Here is a 21,404-nt window from a genome sequence, read left to right as displayed (position 1 = left end):
CATACTTGAAATAAAACTACTTCTCTGAGGTTCAGAGTGATAGTTGAACGGGTAAGGAGCTTGTCTTTCACACAACCAACCAATGTTGGATCCCCGGCATCTCATGAGGTCCCCTGAGTGCTCCAACAAGTGATTCCTGAATGCAGAGTTAGGAGTAAGCCCTGAGTATGGCTGATTTTGGCCCCAAGCCAAAAAACAAACAAACTAAAACCCTATTTCTCTGAGTACCCAAATTATCACAGGAAGGAAGCAGGCTGAGAAAGTAATTCAGCTGCAAATACAGCCAATTCTTTCTCTCTCTCTCTCTCTTTCTTTCTTTCTTTCTTTCTTTCTTTCTTTCTTTCTTTCTTTCTTTCTTTCTTTCTTTCTTTCTATGGCATATGAAAAAAATCCCAGGCACTCACACATGTACAATATAAGGTAAGTATTCTGTGTTGAGCTATAACCATGGTCCCATTCATAGCCACTTCTTTTTTTTCTTTTTCTTTCTTATTTTTTTTGTTTCCAAGCACTGTGATTTACAATCCTGTTATATTTTCAAGCACACAACATTCCAACACCACATCTTCCACCCAGTGTCTGCTTCCCTTCACTTGTCTCAGAGTCATCACCAAACACCCCTGTCATACAGCCGTTTCTTAATGGAAAAGAAACACAATCTCAAAGGAAAGAACCAAGAGTCCAAATGGCAGAATTTACAAAATCCTGAGCTAACTACTCCAGAATACTCTGAAGAAGCAGAACTGTGTGCTCTTTGCAAAACACAACACTCTCCTCAAAGAACAATCTCTGGCCACCAAGTAGGTGGTCTCCGACACATCTGCATGGGGAATTCCAAACTGCTGTGAATCATCTACAGTATTATAATTTCTTTTTTTTCCCCATTTGGAATGAGTGTTCTTTATGTTTTATTCTCTTCCTGTCTCATCATTTTGTGCATGGCAAGCTGCCATGACACATATTCATCCCGTTTTATTTTATGAAATAAAATAACATTGTAGATTTAAAAAATGTTGAAAAATCAACATCTTTACATACGATACAACACTAAACAACACTTTACACACGATCCAACAATACACAGCTGAAAGTACAACTCGGATATTGTGTCCCCTTTATTCCAATTTTCCCACCTTTCTACCCACGTCCCTCCTATTAACAACCAATTGACCTCGTAGTTCAAAATTAGTTTATTTTGCTCATCTATTTTCTCCATATACGACATTTTGACCAAAATCTTATAGGGTGTGATCTTTCTCCCTGTTGCTTATGTCACCAAGCACAAAACCTCTTAATATATCTAAGTAGTTGCAGATACTGAGATCTCATCTTTCTTAGACGTATTAGGGATTTTATTTCTAGGCTCTCAGTCCTGGTCCATTAATCTGTGTATCTTTTCATTCCAAAACCATGCGATTTTCATTACGACTGCTTTGTTGTATAATTTGAAGTTGGGAACTATGAAGCTTCCACTTTTGTTCTTTTCTCTCCAGTTATTTTGCTTTTTAGTATCTATTTGGTCTTTCAATAGTTGTAAATAAATTGTATGCATTTTTGTTTTATTTCTGTGATAATGCCAATAACTTTTTTCTATACCTTAATATACTTGACTATAATAACATTTTAGCAAAATCTTTGAAATTTTATATGTATATTATCTAATTGGCAAAGAATGTTTTACTTTTTCTTCTCCAATTTGGGTTCTTTACATAACCTCGTCTTGTCTAACTGCTTTTACTGGTATATTCAAAATACACTGGTACTGGTATATTGAACAATATTAGTGAAAGTGAACATCTTTGCTCCTGGGATTAGAGAACAACTTTCAGAGTTTTGTCTTTGTGATATTAGCAATACTGGGATTGTCATAAATGACCTTTATTAGTTATAACAGATTCCTTCTATACTCATTTTGTTAAGGTTTTTTTTTTTTCAGATCATTAAAGTTTGCTGAATCTTGTCAATTGCTTTTTCGGCACAAATGGAGATATCATCTGATTTTTGTCCTTCCTTTTGTTATGTCATATATGTTTATGATTGTATATGTTGAAACATCATTGTAGCACTAAGTAAAACATACTTGACCCAGTATATGATTCCGTTAATGAATTTGCATGCTCGAACTTCATTAAGTGATCGCGTGTATGCTCATCAGAGCGCATTTTCTTTTCATATGTGATATCTTTGGTTTCAAGATTATTAATGACTTCACAGAATTTGTTTGGAAGCTTTACCTTCTTTTATTTTTATGGAATAATTTGAGAAAGAAGGCTATTCCTTTTTCTTTGAAAATTTGGTAGCACTTACTAGTGATACTATTTAGCTGTGGGCTTTTGGGGGGAGGGAGGTATTGATCACAGTTCTGAATTTATTCAGGAAAAACCTATTTGGTTTTTTTTATTCCTGATTTAGTCTTGGAATGTTGTATATGTCTAAGAATCTATCCATTTCTCTAAGCTGTTCAATTTTTTGTCATATAATTGCTCATAATATTCTCTTACGTACATAATATTCTCTTTCTCCTTTTGATTTATTTATACGCCTCCAGTTTTTGATGGAGTACTGATTATGATTATTCTGTCCCTAACTGGCCATAAAATGTTTGGCATACAGGAACATATAAAAGGAGCTACAATGAGGAACAAAACATAAGAAAATTTATTTGCATCTAGATATGATTTAGAAGACACTGTTCTAAACTTTGGATCTATAAGAGTGAAAGTTTTGGTAATCAAAGATGGAGGTTAACAATATTATCACATGTAGCAGGTGAACAACTTGTGAAGAATGAGAATCTATATAGAGAAAGACCCAACTAACGGTTCAAAACATTCCAGTCTTCTTTACTATCTATTGAATAAAAAACATTAACAAAATAATGTTCTAAGTGAGTTTGGAGGTAGTTAATTATGCTTTTGAAGATGTGACAATGTTGTTCAGGTTAAATCATCTGAATGAGCCATACTAAGATGTGCTTAAAGCCAACAGAAATTATATTCCAGTTCATATCTGGTGTCCTAGTCTATTACTAATAGGATCCACTTTCATTCTGAAAGTGTATTTTTTCCCCAGTATACTATATACATATATATATGGCTATCCTCCATATAATTCACTATACAATAAATTAATGCATTCTAGCTGGTTAGAGATTAACATATTAATGATATAAGTATATTTCAGTTGAAATATAAATCTAAAATTGAGTATTGTTGTAAAGCTACTTCTTGGGGCCTGAAAGTTTTTAACAATCTACTAGCAGACTTCTAAACTGCTGAAGCTGAATGTGCTAAGGAGTTACTAATGTGAGAATTAAAATACTTTTCTCTATGTCTGGAATATATTTTGACTTTAAAATATGAATCAGAAAAATACACAATAGGAAAAAGATGTTACATGTTTCCACTTTCATTCTTTTCATGCTAATAATTAAAGTACGTATCACAGAAACATCTGACTACAATAGCTATTACAATTCATGGATAAGATAGTGCTTATGAATTAAATCACGAAATTACAAAATTCTTTTACCATTTCTCTCTCAAAAATTATTTTTTAAATTTTCATAATAATTAAAACTTGAATAATCACTGCAGCTTTGGAGATTCAGCTGTTAAAAAATTTTCTAGAAATAGAAGTTTAACCCAATTTAGATAATTGCACTACAGACTAAATACCCTAGTACCAAAGGTAAACTTAACTGATCAATGGTAAATTTAACTAAAAACTTCTCATGATGAAGAGTAAAGACCAAATCTTTGCTGAAAAAAAAAAAGTGCAAAACTTAGTGCCAAGGAAGTACTTCAAAAAAGAGGTTAGTTTCCTTAGCAACAGGTATCACGTGTAATGCAAAGATTTGAGAGGAGGAAAAAAGATTAGGAAGGAAAACAAAGGACAAAGCATAAAAAATAAAGGACAAAGCATAATAAAATATAAGAGAGTTCTCAAAATTAAGGACAAAGCTTAAGGAACTATAATAGAGTTCTCAAAAAGGAGATAAGGAAAGTACATCTGGATAAGGTTACCTATGGCACCATCTCAATTCTAGACAGAAATTTTTGTTTGAGATACTGATTAGTTTTAAAAGATAGCAGCAACTATCCCCAGGATCTGCATCTAAGTAGGGTCCCCACTGCCTACCATGCTCCTAGCAGCCCCTGTGGGCATGAACCGTGACTGAGTCCCTGGTCTCCCACAAAGGTTCTCCAACCCTGCCCAGACCTTTGTGACACAGCAGAGCAGCCTGAGAAATCCTTTCAGGGCAAACTTGATCGCCTGGTTCCCAATCAGACCCTCTTGATCTTGGTGAGAGGGACCGCAGGGCAACTTGCAATCTTAAGTCCCAGATTAATGACCCTGTACCCACAGGCCAGGTTGCAGCGGACACCTCTGTCACTGGGCATTCGTGACTGGGAACTCTCAACTGACATTCAGGTCCGCTCAAACCCAATACGCAGGTGCCGCCTGGCACCGGCAATCCTAAATCTCTGGGTATCCCCCAGTACTCGTTCAAGTTTGACACACCCCTCGTATTCTGAGCTGAGATGTCTTAGTTCTATCCCAATGTGGTCTCGAGCTGCTCCCAAGCAGTCATGATCTTGCAACTCCGATTGCCGTCCCGGCTTGCTCTGACTTGGCGCCACGGGCCTTGCAGAAACGCTCACAGATTTGCAACCCGGAACACAAGGCAGGCCTGTGTGATCTTGGCACGACAGTTGCTGCCAGGGGCTCAGAAAGGCAAAGTCCCAAGCTGCCACTGGGATCTGCTCTGGGCCACCACAGCTGCTACTGGGCACTTGACACGGGGAATCCACAGCTGCTGCTCAGTGCACTTGACCTGGACACCGCAGATGTTGACAGGCAATAGCCACTGGGCATCTGAATTGCTGTCCAAGTCCACTCAACCAGTGTAGCGGCGGCTGCAGGACCCCCATGAACACCAATTTCTGGTAGCAGGCAAGATCCACACAGACTGAACACCACACACCCTTCCTGCCTGGGACTTGGGGGTCACAAAGTTGAAGCCACCGTTCAGATCTGCTTGAACCTTTGCCTCTTGGCCTGGCAGAGCATCACAAAATTAAAAAATAAAGGAATTCACCTGCACCGATGGATCAAGACCAGGGAAGAGCCCCCAGCATAACAGGGCTTTCTTAAGTCCCTAATCAGTATTTCCAACCATCCAAAGGAGTTTGTTGAAGGAAGGGAAACAGTGTAAGAGACTTAGATATAAACATGAAACATGGGCAGAGAAATCATGAGAAAATTCCAAGGACTGAACCAACCAGCAAAAGGAGCAGAGAAATGCTTTTAAAAAAGAACCTAAGAATGATTTTTAAAGTGGAGTTAACTGTCACTCTCCTCCCGGTGTTCATCGATTTGCTTGAGCCGGCCCAGTAACGTCTCCATTGGAGACTTTGTTGTTACTGTGTCTGGCATATCGAATACGTCACGGGGAGCTTGCCGGGGCCTGCCGTGCAGGTGAGATACTCTCGGTAGCTTGCCGGGCTCTCTGAGAGGGGCGGAGGAATTGAACCGGGGTTGGCCCAATCGGCCACATGCAAGGCAAGCACCCTACCCGCTGTGTTATCACTCCAGCCCCATTCAGTGAGTTAACGTAAGATGGAGTTAACATAAGAGATTTAAAACGAACAACTCAATTTTAAAATTGGTAAAAGACATGGGTACTTCCCCCAAAGAAGCCATAGAGATGACTCACCGACATGTGATAAAATGCTCGGTATCACTTATAAAAGTGCAAATCAAAACCACAACTCAAGAATCACTTCATAGTCATGAGAGTGTGAATTATCAAAATGATAGGAAACAACAAACATTAGTGAAAATGCTGAGAAAAATCACTGTTACTGAGAATGTAAATTGGCATAGTGTCTACGGAAAACAGCATGGAGGGTCTTTAAAATAAAAAATAGGAAAAGGATATTTCATGTAATCTAGTGCTACCATACCAAGGTATCTAAAAGATATCTGAGTGATAGAAAATCATATATGAAGGAAATAAAAACACTTATTTCAAATTATATATGCACACCAATATTCACAGCATTATTATTCCCATGAACTAAAACATAAATCAAAATGTCTATATACGTAAGCTGTGATATATGTGTGTATATGTGTGGTATATATGTTTAAGGTGTGGATATATGCATATATGCATAAATATATACTCTTAATAAAATAGTAAATACATAAATACATATTCAATATATGTATACACATATACAAAAGTACAAACTCTTAATGGAATACTGCACTGCCATTAAGAAGGTAAGACCATATTTTTGTAGACAAATAGATCTTGAGGTGATTATATTAAAATAAATAAGGAAATGAAAGACAGATACCTGATAATTCACTCATATGAAATACAAATAATTAATTCAAATGAACTGTAAAATAGTCCACAAAACTACCTCAAAGGTATCTTGGAAATCTAGAGTGGTCACTACAGAGGAAAAAGGAAGGGGGTAGAAAGAGGAATAAACAGGTCACTTTGGTGGTCTGAGGGTGAGCTACACATATGAGATACAAAGCTGACTCATGGAATTCCAAAATATTGAAAATCAAGGACAAGTTACTTTAAATGTTTTAAATTTATAGAAGCATTATAAACAAAAAAAGAAACCAAAGATATTCTTAAAATAAAACTGTATGAAGATGGTATAAATATCATCGAGGGGCAATCAAATACTAGAGAAGCTGGAAAAATATTGATTACATCATACAAGATGGAAACAGAGAAAAAGGAAAATCATTTTCTGTTAAGAATCGGGAGAGAGGTCCCAGAGGAACAGCTCGGGAGCTTAGAATATATGACTTGCAAGAAGATGGCTCGATCCCCGGTAGCACTGCACACACCAAGCAGAATCCTGAAAACTCCATTGTTTGAGCCTGCAGCTCTGTTTTCTCTAAGGCCAGGCACCGAGAGCAACCACGGTGCATAAATACCTCAACTAACGTGTGTGATCCCCAGTGAGCAAAGCAATGAAACGGTGCAAAGTCCACAGCCAGAAAGCACAGCCTAGCGACATGTCGCAACTAGAGTAGGACCCTGCAAGTGCACAGCTAAGTGGGCAAGAACCACGGCCAGGCACATGGACGTGATTCACACTGCCCACCACCCAGTCCTACTGCCCACTGGCCCCTTCATCGCACCAGCAACAAGAAGAGAAGCAGGAAGGGGCGGAGATTATTATAAGAACTGGAGATGGGTTTGAGAATGGAAGAACCAGATAGGTAATTTAGGAAGTTCTTGGAAACGAAACACCAGAGTCAGTCTTATTGTCTACCTCGTTTTCTGTTCCCACGTCTAGAGTGATAGGCAGGCATTCTTGAGGGTTCATCCCTCCACAAGCTGTGTAGAGAGCCAGTTTCCCCACGGGGATGCCCATTCCATTGCAGCCAAGGTCTCCCAAGCCAAGAATGCGTTCTCCATCAGTCACCACAATGGCCTAGAAAACAAAAATCATATTGATAAATATTCACGATTCCTAGGGCATAAATCCTGATCACTTGTGTTAGTATTGACATAATGAAATAGTAAACTGACCAACAAACATCAATTGGATAAATGTGGGAAACGTTTCCTATACTTGTGTTGGAAGAGTAAGAATAAATTCTATGTATATTGTTAATATTTTGTTCAGGCAGAGCGTTTGCCTTGCACGTGGCCGACCTGGGTTTGATTTCTCTGTCCCTCTTGGGGAGCCCAGCAAGCTACCAAGAGTATCACATGGCAGAGCCTGGCAAGCTCCCCGTGGAGTATTCGATATGCCAAAAACAGTAACAAGTCTCACAAGGAAAACATTACTGGTCTTGAGCCAATCGATGAACAACGAGACGACAGTGCTACAGTGCTACAGTTAAAAATGCATTCATAAGGGACCAGAAAATATTACAATGGGTAATAGACTTGCACACAACCATCTGGGTTCAAACCTCCCACAACTTACATGGTCCCCCCCAAGCCCACAAGCCATGATGTCTGAGCACAAGACCGGCAGTTAGCCCTGGGCACAGCAGAGTGTGGCCCAAAAAACACAAAGAAAATAAATACATTTATAAGATTAATTTTGCGTTCAATAACAGAAGAGAAGTATGCCTAAAAATCCAATTAAAATCATTCTATTTCGATCAAGAGGGGCTTGCGGTAAGAGAATAAACTGGGAGTTAAAGTAGTAAACTGAACAGTTCTAAAATATATTCACTCCTGTGGACAAATACCAAAGTACCTATAACTAATCAATGTAAAAATGCTGAATAATTCTTTAATATTAATACTACAACCACGGTCTTCCAATTTCAAAACATTATTTATTCACTCTCTTTGACTACTATAACCATTTGACATTGCTTCGCACCTGTAGGTATATGCCCAATATAGACTACTACTATATTAATGAAGTTTGTTTGCTTACTTTTTAACATTTTACTTACTAGAATTGTTGTAAGATCTGGAAAACTGAAAAGGTACTTAGCCTGTTTAACATCTCTCCCCAAGATGGTACATTCATTATACTGTTTGTTCACTTTTAATCACCTTAAATATAGACAAAGCATCTATTTTATCTAGGTCTATATTTTAATTATATGTAAATTGCTGTTGTTATTGAAATAAGACATGCAATATCTTCATTCTGTAACTTGTGGCTATTTAGTGAATTGAAACAAAAGCAATCTTGTCAAACATATCTTATTAATTTTCTACAAACTACTACCTTGTTCATATCCATATATTGTTGGGAAACTGCCAGTTATTTGACCTTGGGTAAATTGATGAATTCAAGTTTCTGTTTTCTTAGTTGCAAGGTGGGAATGACATCTACCATACACCAATTTCTAGCACAGAATTTGGTAAAAAGTAAACAACCAATAACAACCATTAATGAAGGTGTTGATGATTCAATCAAATGAGATCATGATATGCAAAGTGCCAAGCACTTACCATAGTGTTTGGCACATAATAAATTCTCAAACAACTGCAGCTATCATGAGGACTAATGTACAGACAAAGAATTTTAAAAGTTCAGGGGAATTCGGAGTAATTTCAGTCCATTTTTCTGATTTTATTTCTTCAGTTGGGGAAGAGCACTCACCAACAGTGCTTGGGAGTCTGGGGAAGGTCATTCATTCCCGGTGACCTGGCTGTGACAGGCCTGATAGTCAGGTGCTCAGATCTGGCAGTGCAGGGCTGCTGGGGCCCAACTAGACAGGGATCACCCCAGTGGTGCTCAGGGCCCACCAGGGAAATATCTAGAAGTGCTAGGGAAGGGGGTACAAAGTGCCAAGGATCAGCCTCGGGGACGTCATGCATGCTAGGCATGGGCTCCAACCCTTTGATCTATCTCTCTGATCCTATCTCTCTTGTGCTCTGGAATAACAGAAAGAAAGTCCAAGAACTAAAATAATCTTCCTAGGCAATTTACTTGACAATAATAGCTGAGAATGATCACGCTGGAGAAGATCAGAGGGTTAAAAGTAGGTAAGGGATATTCTTGATAACCTTTCAGTATCAGTATTGCAAACCACAATGCCCAGAAAGAGAGAGAGAAAGAGAGAGAGAGAGAGAGAGAGAGAGAGAGAGAGAGAGAGGGCATGGAGAGGGTGGAGATGGGAGGGAACCTGGGGACACTGGTGCTGGGAAATGGACACTGGTCGAGGATGGTGTTAGAATACTGTTTGCCTGAAATCCAATTATGAACAGCTTTCTAATGATCTATCTCACAGCGATTCAACAAAAAAGCTAAAAAAAAAAACCCAAAAGTTTAAAACTCTTAAAAAAAAATCAAAGAATAAGATCTCAAGCATGTCAACAGTTTTGAACGGTTTCAAAAAACTAAAGTTTTTGCCCTATAAAATATTACTAAATATATTTTAACACAAATGATTGAAATATTTTTATTTATTTTTTGTTCATTTTTATGTTTATTATGTTCTTCTTTTTAATAACGTTTCTTAAAAGTTAAAGTAGGTGGCAGCTGCTTCAAAATATGTTCTGAGGCATTAGGCATTTCATTTCACATTACATCTCATAATAGTAAAGTAAAGGCCCTCCCGTTGTTCGTCGATTTGCTCGAGCGGGCCCAGTAACGTCTCCATTGGAGACTTTGTTGTTACTGTGTCTGGCATATCGAATACTCTCGGTAGCTTGCCGGGCTCTCCGAGAGGGGCGGAGGAATCGAACTCGGGTCGGCCATGTTGGCCGCGTGCAAGGCGAACGCCCTACCGCTGTGCTATCGCTCATAATAAAATACATTTATAGCACTAAGTCACAGATGTTTTAATGCTGAGATCTTAATAGTGATAAAACCACTCTTTGTCATCGATCTACCACTTATCAACATTTCCTTACATTTCTTTTTTACTTTTATCTCCTGCTTACCGAAAATAAAGCAGTTCGATACATTCTAACCCCCCTTTGACTATCTCTGTGTAATAACTAAGTCACACCAGCAGATTAGCTTAGCGATTCTATTGGTGATGTCTGAATTCCAGAAATGAAATCTTCATTCTTTATCGTCACTTATGATCAGGGCATGGCCTGAATTCAAAAACACCTGTGTGAAATACGCAGGGTTTGCCATGACCGCACACAGACACTCTCACAAGAGTCCTGTCCAGTTCCTCCTTCCCTTCCCTTGGGGCCTATGCTGCTGCTGAAGCCTTCCTTAGCCAGTTTCTTGCCTCTCTTTCTACTCTCCCATGAACCTTCCTCAAATATTACGTGTAGAAAACCATTTCCTTTTTCAAATCTGATATTCCCCCTTTTCAAAACTCTAGATTCCTTCTTCTCGGTTTCAAAATATTTCATAATAATTTGATTATCTGCTACTTGAGCAATCCTAAGTCCAGTTCATTTCAATATTAACACAGAGTTTTGGTGAGGTCAGCCAATTTCCTTGTTGCCCAAGAACACTCTCTTCCTGAACAAATCAACATTTGGTCCGTTTGTTAAAACAGTATCTCCTATTTTTTTCAAATGATCAAAGACTGGACTTAATTATTGGTTTTGCAAGGATTTTTTTTTGTGTTTTTTGGGGTGGTGAGGGGGGTGAGCTGGGGTCTGAACCCAAGGTTTTTCACATATAAGACAAGTGCTCCCCGGATGAGTTTGATCCCTATTCCAAGAAAAATTTGTTTACTATTCTAGTTTTCTCTGAATGAACACAGCATTTATCATTTATAATGAATGGTTTATATTATTGTCTAACACAAATACCTATGCTTTATATGTGTTATTCTTAAGTTATTTATCATAGTTATTTTTTAAGAGCATGCAATGTATCAGCCTCTAGCTAAATAACAGTAGCAATGGTTAAGATCAGAAATATTAAGTTAAGATTCAAAGGATAACTCTACACTATTAATTAAGTTAAAAGTACAGGAAGCAGAGTGATTATTTACTGCCTGGGTGTTAGGATTATAGGGATAGTAATTCAACCTCTATGCTCTAGAACTATTTCCTATACTGATTCTGATTCTGTGGGCATCGAAAGGGTCAGATAGGTTTTTTTTTCCATACAGTTCATGAAAAGAAATTTTCTTCTACCTATAACATCTTGGTATGGGAAAGTAAATTGTACTAAATAATATCCTGTGACCACTGGGGAAAATGTTACCGTTGCTCAAAGAATGCAGATGACCTAGACTTAGGAGACTTCCAGAAATGACCACTGAATTAGAGACGTCTATCTTAAGGCAGGCATATACCCAGAGGCAGGTTTTGACATACGTTATGTGAGGTCTTATCCTCCTCTTTCCTTGTTACCCCAGTCCCTGATTCATGGCCCTCTTTCCATGGCCAAAATTGGGCCCTGATAATTCGTGCAGTTCCTCATGTAAATGTTATTATATTGAAGTTTCCTTTGCTAATCTGTTATTAATTTGATCCCACGGGGAAATAAACCAGAATGTTGATGAAATTATCCGCTGTATCCTAAAAACTCATTCTGAGAACTCTCTGTACATGCTTGCTTAAATGTAAACATCCGTCTCAATTGTCAAGACTTTTGTACTTCATAGGATTAATACATTTCTGAGAAGTTCTTAAGAACAGGATATTAAGGTCAGGCCACACAGTCTATTCAGTTGGGGGAAAGTTGAGGGAGAAACTGAGGCAGGGAAAGGAAAGAAACTGGGAAAAATTGAAATAGGCACAAGTGCTTGACTTTACCAGTTTGCTTAGTAGTGAGTGAAAAAGCACAGTGATTTACTAATTTTTGTGCTTGGGTTTCAATTGTACAATGACCTAGTACCCATCCCTCCACCACTGCCCATTTTCCACCACCACGGATCCCAGTATCCCTCCCACCCCCATCCACCCCATTCCCCCCTGCCTCTGTGGCAGGGCATTCCCCTTTGTTCTCTCTCTCCTTTTGGGTGCTGTGGTTTGCAAAAGAGGCACTGAGTGGCAATCATGTTCGGCCTATAGTCTACTTTCAGCATGCTTCTCCCCTCCTGGGAGGATCCTCACAACACCCTTTATTTGGTGCTCCCTTCTCTATCTGAGCTCCCTAAAAAAATGTAAATGATGGAGAATGGGCACTGGTGGAGGGATGGGTACTGGATCATTGTATAACTGAAACCCAAGCACAAAAATTTGTAAGTCTACAACTGCTGTACGTCATGGTGTTTCACTAATAAATTTTTTTTTAAAAAGCACAGTGAATTAACTTTAAGCAAAATTACTACAACAGTTGGGCTGGAGCGATAGCACGTGGCTGGCTGACACTGGTTTGATTCCTCCGTCCCTCTTGGAGAGTCTGGCAAGCTACCGAGAGTAGCCCACCCGCATGCTATGGCAGAGTCTGGAAAGTTCCCTGTGGCGTATTCGATATGCCAAACACAGTAACAACAAGTCTCACAATGGAGATGTTACTGGTGCCCACTCGAGCAAATCCATGAACAACAGGAGGACAGTGCCACGGTGACAGTGCTACTACAACAGTAAAAACGTTCAGGGAGCTACACCTCAAAAAGTTACAACTAAATGGAGAATGGGCACTGGTGGAGGGATGGGTACTCGATCACTGTCTAACTGAAACCCAAGCACAAAAACTTGTAAGTCTACAACTGTACCTCATGGTGTTTCACTAATAAATATTTAAGGAAAAAAAAAGTTACAACTAAAGTGACTCTGTACTAAGAGACCTTAAGTTATTCGACTTTAGAGCTAAAAGTTGCAGACAATGTTCTGAGTAACCTTAACAGAAAAGGGCTAAAATTTTAGGAAGTCAAGGAGAAGGCATTTACTGTCCTCAGCCAAGGAGAGTGGAGTACAGTGCAGCCACAGTTTCCAGAGCAAGGACTCTCAGGCAGTCCGTGGTGACCACCACTGGGCACTGCTGCTACAATCCCCGCCCCTGCCTTTCTTAGGCGCTCGTGTTCATTCAGGTCAAGCTTTCTCACCCAGCAAGCTGCCAAACGTCAGACACGGTGTGTTTTTTATTTTCACCAGCGAACTCACTTGAGGAAGTGAGTGTTACTTAAGAGCTCACTGATAGAGGAAACGCATTCACGTTCTTGCTTAACTGAGCAGATGATTGAATACAGAAGAGTAGGACCTTGTCTAATGAAATTTACAAAATAGGATCTTATTCAACGTTTATCACCCCCCTTGATCCTTGATCAGGGTTTCTCAATGCGGGTCATAACACACCCCTAGCATGTACAATGGGGTGGTGTGTATGTGTGTGGGTGTGTGTGGGCAGGGGAACGCCAGTCGTGGCTTTGGGTGCAAGTGCAGGAGCGCAGAGGCTTTCTGTTTGCTTAAAGAGGGACGCCCAGAGGCTTTATTTTCCTGGAAAAGGCAGGGGTGTTGGGAGGATCCTCCCAGGATGAGAGAAGCATGCTGAAAGTAGACTATGGACCGAACATGACTGCCACTCAATGCCTCTCTTGCAAACCACAGGACCCAAAAGGAGAGAGAGAGAGAACAAAAGGGAATGCCCTGCCACAGAGGCAGGGTGGGATGCGGGGTATGGGGGGTAGGAGGGATGCTGGGACCCGCAGTGGTGGAGGATGGGCGCTGGTGGAGGGATGGGTACTCGATCATTGTATAACTGAAACCCAAGCACAAAAATTTGTAAGTCTATAACTGTACCTCGTGGTGTTTCACTAATAAAAAAAAGGCAGAGATAGACCCCCCAAATTTTCAAATATCTGATTTAGACTAAATAAAAAAAAAGAGGGCTGGGGAAGTAGCTCTAAAAGGGCGGGAACAAATGCACTGCACGTGAGACCCCTGTTTTTTGCTCCTTGGCACTGATTGGTGCCCAAGAATCACTGGGAATCATATCTCCTCCCAGCATTACACCAGGGGTAACCTTCCCACACACAGCACCATTGGTGTAGCCAATTTTTTTAAATAGACTAAGAAATTGGAAATAAAAGGGAAATTTCATACCTACATGATATTAGACTAAAATACACACTAATATAATTCCCTAACTATGCAAGAAAATCAAAGGACCAGACATTAGATAATATCCACTAGGAAAGCTAGTGAATGCTACTTAATAACATAAAAATGTCCACAGGAAAATATGGTGGAAGAATTTGTTAACTTACCTTGATATGATCTTCTGGCCATGCATTAAGAACGGACGCAATATGTCCTTGATCGTGGATACTGATGAAGAGGCCTCTGACAAAAAATAAGAAAGAAAAGATATTTGAAACTTACTTAAAACTATTGTGAACAACTAAAGATTTCTATTGTGTTTAACTCCATTTTTACAAACTAGTAAAGATTTCTTCCTTAAATGAGAGGAAAGAATGCTGTAAGGGAGAAATTCCTTTAAGCAACATATTAATATCCACAATAAAGGTAGGTTCATTGTTAGACTCTTAAATATTATTTTTTATCAAATTCTCAAATACTTTTTAAACTAAAGACACATTCACTATTGGGGGCAAGAAGTAAAAATGGTTTTATTTAAAGAAATGTAATGAAAGAGTAGGAGAGAGATGTGCTGAAGAGAGAACACGGGCTTCTCCAGAGGACAAAAGGGGAGAATAGTCATCTCGGGTAGAAATGCCGGCCAATCTCCAGGGAGGAGAATGCCAACATTCACTATTTATATATACAGAAATTTTAAAAGCATTATCATATGCCTCAGAGACCTGGGCCCTACGAAAACAGGATGAGAACGCTATTTGGGTCTCTCAACAAGGAATCGAAAGAGCTATGCTTGGAATATCACGCTTCACTCAAATGAGAGATAGAATCCGGAGTTCTGATCTCCGTCAACGGTCAAGAATCAGGGACACTGTCTCGTTTGCCAAGGCATCAAAAATCAGATGGGCTGGACACGTAATGAGATTTAGAGACGACTGCTGGACTAGAGCTGTTACTGACTGGATTCCACGGGATGTCAAAAGATCGCATGGACGCCCACCTACAAGATAGTCAGACTTCTTCATCAAGACCCTGAATGATCGGTTTGAGGCTCTGCATGTTCCTAGAATGAACAGATACCATTGGGCTACACTAGCACGCAACAGGGACAAATGGAGACGTTACTGGCACCTGCTCGAGTAAATCGATGAATAACGGGGGATCAAGTAATCAATTCCGGGATGGAGTGATAGCATAGTGGTAGGGCATTTGCCTTGCGCACAGCCAGTCCAGCTGAGGCGGGTTCGATTCCTCCGCCCCTCTCGGAGACTTTGGCAAGCTACAGAGAGTGCCAAACACAGTAACAAGAAGTCTCACAACGAAGACGTTACCGGGCCCGCATGGAGCAAATCGGTGAACAATGGGAGGACAGATTCCTATCAATTCCATTCAGATTCATGTATTGTACTTTACTAAATAATATTCTGAAAAATAACTCAGCCTGTAAAAGTATATATTTTCTATGTATTTCATTAAGTACACATTTATAATGGGAAGATGAGATTCATTTACAATGTGGAAACAACTGAAGTGACAGATTGATGCAGCCAAGTTCTTTCACGTGAAATTTACTTACTGCTCCTATTTGTAACTTTGGCTGAAGTTTGTATGCTGTTAGATTTTCCACCAATATCTGTACACTACTTTCCCCATTCCTCCTCCAGTTTTTACTTCCCATTCATGTCCCCACATTTCCCATGAAATTCTAATGAGCAACTTTAAAATTTTCAATAAATTTAACTACTTACAATTTATTTTTTACAATACAATTTTGTTTTGGCAGAATAGATGCAAATGCTAAGTGCCACATATAGTAAATATACAAACTATTGACTTATTGTAAGGCAACGACCCTTTTATATAACTTATGACCATTTAAATAGTGAGACTCTAGTCAGCTACCCAGAAGCCAGCCAGATGTTTGGTTTTCTCCCAACCAAACCCCTCTCTCCCAAGAGTAACCACTACCATGACTTTTATTGTACATTTCCTTAATTTACAACTTTTTTTTTTATCCAAGTGATAAATTACCCCTCAACACCACCTTGTAACTTGTCTGTTAAACATCTCACAATCTGGACTTTGCTGATCTCATCTCTATAATAGCACTGTAGCACTGTCCTTCTGGTTTTCATCTATTTGCTCGAGCGGGCACTAGTAACGTCTCCATTGTGAGACTTTTTGTTACTGTTTTTCTCATTCTCTTCTGGATCATTCTCATAAGCATAACAATCTACTCTGTTAACTCCCATCTTTTGAAAAGATAATATTTTGCTAGCTACCCCTTCAGAGATATACAAATTCTTTTTCCCCCTGGCATTGTTAGCACCCAGAAGTGCTCAGGGATCACACGCCTGGCAAGTCTCCAGGCAGCATATGGAAAGTGAGGATCAGGATCAGGATTTACCCTAAACCTGGTCAGCCTTCAAGGAAAGTGTCCTACCCACTCTACTACTATGGTTCTGGCCCCAAAGATACGCAGATTTTATTGGCTCTGTTTCCTTATCTCCCACTCTTTCTTCAGTCTATTAAAACGATCTTTAATTCTCAGGAACACCATCTACCAATCAAAGACATTGACGAGTCACATATAAGGTCAAAGTCAACTTTCTTCTTACATAACTTCTCAACCGTGCTTGACCTGGCTACTTTGAGGAAAAGGAGCAGGGGATGGTGGAAAAATTGGGAGGTGAGTCTTTTCATGGCAGATAACACTGGAACTTTTGCGACTGGTGCCATGAATTCTATCCAGATATAAGGGTATGAAACAAAATTCCTAAAATCCTAAATTAGTATGAAGTCAATGATAAATTTTAAAAAATGAAGAGAAATAAAATTACATTCGCCAAGTATAAAATTAAAACTATTCATAATGATGACTCTCAAACTTCTGTCTTACAGCTAGGATGACTTTTCCCTTCCAAGCTGACCACCTACTCAATTTATCTCCTCAATCAGGCCTCAACTTAACCTTTGGTTCCTCAGATAGGCCTCTATAAACCAGTCTCCAGAAAAGAAAACATTTTTACATCTTCATAGTTCTTTTCAGAATCTAAAGCTATCTTATCTAAAGCCAACCCGAGTTCGATTCCTCCGCCCCTCTCGGAGAGCCCGGCAAGCTACCGAGAGTATCTCGCCCGCATGGCAGAGCCTGGCAAGCTCCCCGTGACGTATTCGAGATGCCAGACACAGTAACAACAAAGTCTCCAATGGAGACGTTACTGGGCCCGCTCGAGCAAATCGATGAACAACGGGAGGACCGTGACCGTGACTTATGCTCATATCAGCAACCCTGATGTCTAATATCCAACAACGTGTGCTGACAGTATATAAGAAATAAGACTTCAATAAAATTTATTTTTTAAGGGGATTCTCGGAAGTTCTGGTCAGAGAGGTCAGCGGCCACTCTTGGTGACACTCAGCCAACTGGACAGGTCCAACAGGGTTAGGGCCCGAGAATTCAGTATTGCTCAGGACCATGAGGAAGCTGGGGCTTCAGGACTTACAACCTGTGATGATTGGTGCTCTGCTCTGAGAGGCCATGTGGTACAGAGGATCAGACAGAGCTCTTGTGCCCTAACCTCCAAAGTATCTCTCTGGTTCAATATAAAATCAATTCTATGAAGGTAAAGGTAAAGGCCCTCCCGTTGATCGTCGATTTGCTCGAGCGGGCCCAGTAACGTCTCCATTGGAGACTTTGTTGTTACTGTGTCTGGCATATCGAATACTCTCGGTAGCTTGCCGGGCTCTCCGAGAGGGGAGCCCGGCAAGCTACCGAGAGTATTCGATATGAAAAGAAAAAAAATTTTTTTTTTGCTTTTTGGGTCACATCCGGCAATGCACAGGGGTTACTTCTGGCTCTACACTCAGGACGTATAGTCCTGGCGGTGCTCAGGATACTATACGGGATGCTGGGAATCGAACCTGGGTGGGCCGCATGCAAGGCAAATGCCCTACCAGCTGTGCTATCACTCCAGGCCCAAAAAGAAATTTTTTTTTAGAAAATTAAATGACTTTTATTGACTTATTAAAGTAACAAAAATTAATTACAAGCGGCTGCACAGAGATAGTACAGGATTTAAGAGGCATTCACTGCGTGAGGCCAACTCCGGTTTGATCCCTGGCACCAAATGAATCCTCAAGCATTGATGGTCTCTGGACATCACCGTGTGTCACTCTCGAGGCCTCCAAGTGCGGTCCTGGTGGCCAAGGGAATCCCACACTTGGAAGATTCTAAGTAGCACCACATTCTTCGGTTCTCACATTGAACTGCTGGTCCAATTGGCTGTGCATCTCAGGGAGTTGCCCCCTGGCACCACTTGGGGGGCCTCACCCCAAAATCAGATTATGATAGTATTTCAGGCAGATTTGTAGGAACTGCTTGGTTTAAAAAAATTATCAATTTATCTACTGGCACTAAATTATATGCTTTCTTAATCTTTTTTTATTTGCTATTTCATATAAATTTGATTTGTTTCTCAGAAATGGCTATAAACTCCTTCTAAGTTCAATATTTCTTTTGGATATTCATCATGTTCAACTAGGCAATCAGCAGGATTGCAATAGATAATAAAAATTGAATGAAATATATTTGAGCTTGGTAAAGAAGACAATTTTGATAAATAATCTAAGATGTTCTTGGAAATATGCCATTAAATAATATTTCTTAGAAAATTGTTAGCTAGCCAAGGTTTTCCAAGTAACACTGTCTCAGGAAATTGTACCCTTTTGTTTTTACAAGAAGTACAATGCGTGAAATTCATATCAATTAAATGTCAAATATTAACAACTAAATGTCAAGTTTTATTATCCAAAGATATGAGTACAACTTCAGTAAAAGAGCTTTTTAACTATCTGTAAGCTTTTACATGGAGTAAATTTGTGACAAATCCTCTTGAAGGGGACTCAATGAATAAAATATCTATAATGTCCTACAAACAACAAGTATCTTAGGAGAATAACTTGTGAAACCACTCAAAATGCCTCCCAGATCAGAAACCTGAGATATACAAGAGTGTTTTAGCATAGAAATGGCTCACATTAGCATAAGAGCATGAAACACTGACTTTCAACCTACAGAACTATCAACATTAAAAATTTACACAAGAAAATGCATCACTCACATATAGATATGAAATTAAAATCTACACAAAAGCATTTTCCAGCCACACCCAGGGGAGCTTAGGGATCATTTCCAGTTCTGTGCATGCTGGTCATACTCAGGCAGCATGGAGTACTGGGGATCAAACCCAGATGTCCTGAATATAAAGCATGGGCTCAGTCCCTCCAATCATATTTAAAATGATTGATATAGTCATAAGCAATTTTTCTTCATGATTAAATTGAAATGTTTCTTTTACTCAAAGTATACTAAGCAGGGCCATTAAAATCACCATGCATTCGTGTTTGCTGCATGTTCAAACAGACAATTTTAAAAAGCGGATCATTTTCTCATGTACAGAGTTCAAACTTTTCTCATAACCTCTAACACTGTATATGTTCCATTCTCAAAACAGGTTTTTTTACATGAGATAATATTCCTACTTCTTCATGTTTTCTCAGATAACACCCCGAATGTTTATTTCATTTGACATTTTCTATGCAAGTTTCTATTGTAACAATTCTTGTGTTTCATCAGTCCTCTTGCATGAAACTAATCTTGTACCCTCCCTGCACAGATACAGAATTCACCAACTCACTAATATTCCAATCTCTGAAGCAAAGAGCTCACCAAAAGAATGTCTCTTGACTCCACAGGGGCACCAACATTTATACTAGCCACCTTCCTGTGTAGTCTCCCTCTCCCTGGTTAGTATCACATATTGTTAAGCCTTACTCTTAACATGGGCTAGAGCAATAGCATAGCGGTAGGGCGTTTGCCTTGCATGCAGCCGACAGGACTGACCGGGTTCAATTCCTCCACCCCTCTCCCCTCTCGGAGAGCCTGGCAAGCTACCTGTGGCGTATTCGATATGCCAAACACAGTAACAAGTCTGGGCCCACTCGAGCAAATCAATTAACAACGGGAGGACCGTGACCGTGACTCTTAACATCTGATCAACTAATTCTTCCTAAGAACCAACTAGTTTCCAATTCTGAGTGATCTTTTAAAACTTCATTGATGCTCTACCCCAACACCTCTAGCTCCTCTTAACTGCTAGACTAGCTCTTAGTTACTGATCAGAGGCAGTGCAAGTGATGCCTTCAACATCTTGGAAATATTTCCTGACCCACATTCCAGCTGTGTTTGGAATCTCTGTAATACCACAAACTCTTGTTGTTTTTTCCTCAATCTTATTATGTTGCTATAGAACTTAAAATGCCACATACTTAATCTTTTTATAAATCTTATTAGATTAAGAAGTCCTAAAGTTGAAATATCTGCATTGTAATAGAAAGAAAACAGTAAGGAGAGAAAAATAGTTTTGACGTGATAGTAGCACTAATGGTAGGCAAAGCACTATAGTGAAGGAGGAGGAGGAGGAGGAGGAGGAGGAGGAGGAGGAGGGGGAGGAGGAGGAGGAGGAGGAGGAGGAAGAAGAAGAAGAAGAAGAAGAAGAAGAAGAAGAAGAAGAAGAAGAAGAAGAAGAGGAGGAGGAGGAGGAGGAGGAGGAGGAGGAAGGAAAGAGAGAGAAAGGAAAGAAAGAAAGAAAGAAAGAAAGAAAGAAAGAAAGAAAGAAAGAAAGAAAAGAAAAGAAAATTCTAAGGTGCAGAATATTCAGGAGTTATATGATCAATAGGTATAATTTGGGGGTTATCTGAGAGTGACATGAGTTAAGGAATAGATAGAAAAAAAAATTTAGGAAGATTACACCCAGGTCCTCGTACATGTAATGCATGTACTGCTCTACCACTTAAGCCACAAACCAGTCCCCTAAAGGTTCAAATTTATGCAAGTTGGAGAAAACAATGTTTTTTTTACAATTTGGAGGAAGGAATATGTTTCTTCGTTAGTCAAAACCCAGTACTTAGCCCGAGAGCA

The 21,404-nt window shown here is 39.6% G+C and overlaps 1 protein-coding gene across 1 annotated transcript in view; it reads right to left on the bottom strand.

Moving 5' to 3' along the window:
* The window catches only part of ME1 (malic enzyme 1), a 125,585-nt gene that overhangs the window by 65,318 nt on the left and 38,863 nt on the right, over positions 1–21,404 (bottom strand). Inside the window, exons 4-5 of the mRNA XM_056110023.1 lie at positions 14,593–14,668; positions 7,314–7,475 (exon numbers count right to left, since the gene is read on the bottom strand). Coding sequence (XP_055965998.1) covers positions 7,314–7,475; positions 14,593–14,668 — 238 coding nt within the window. The remainder of the gene's footprint in view (positions 1–7,313; positions 7,476–14,592; positions 14,669–21,404) is intronic.

Source organism: Sorex fumeus, unplaced genomic scaffold (assembly GCF_029834395.1).
Source record: "Sorex fumeus unplaced genomic scaffold, SorFum_2.1 ptg000008l, whole genome shotgun sequence".
Taxonomy (NCBI): Eukaryota; Metazoa; Chordata; class Mammalia; order Eulipotyphla; family Soricidae; genus Sorex; species Sorex fumeus.
The sequence above is the reverse complement of the archived record's forward strand: the minus strand, read 5'-3'. Positions and strand labels throughout refer to the sequence as shown.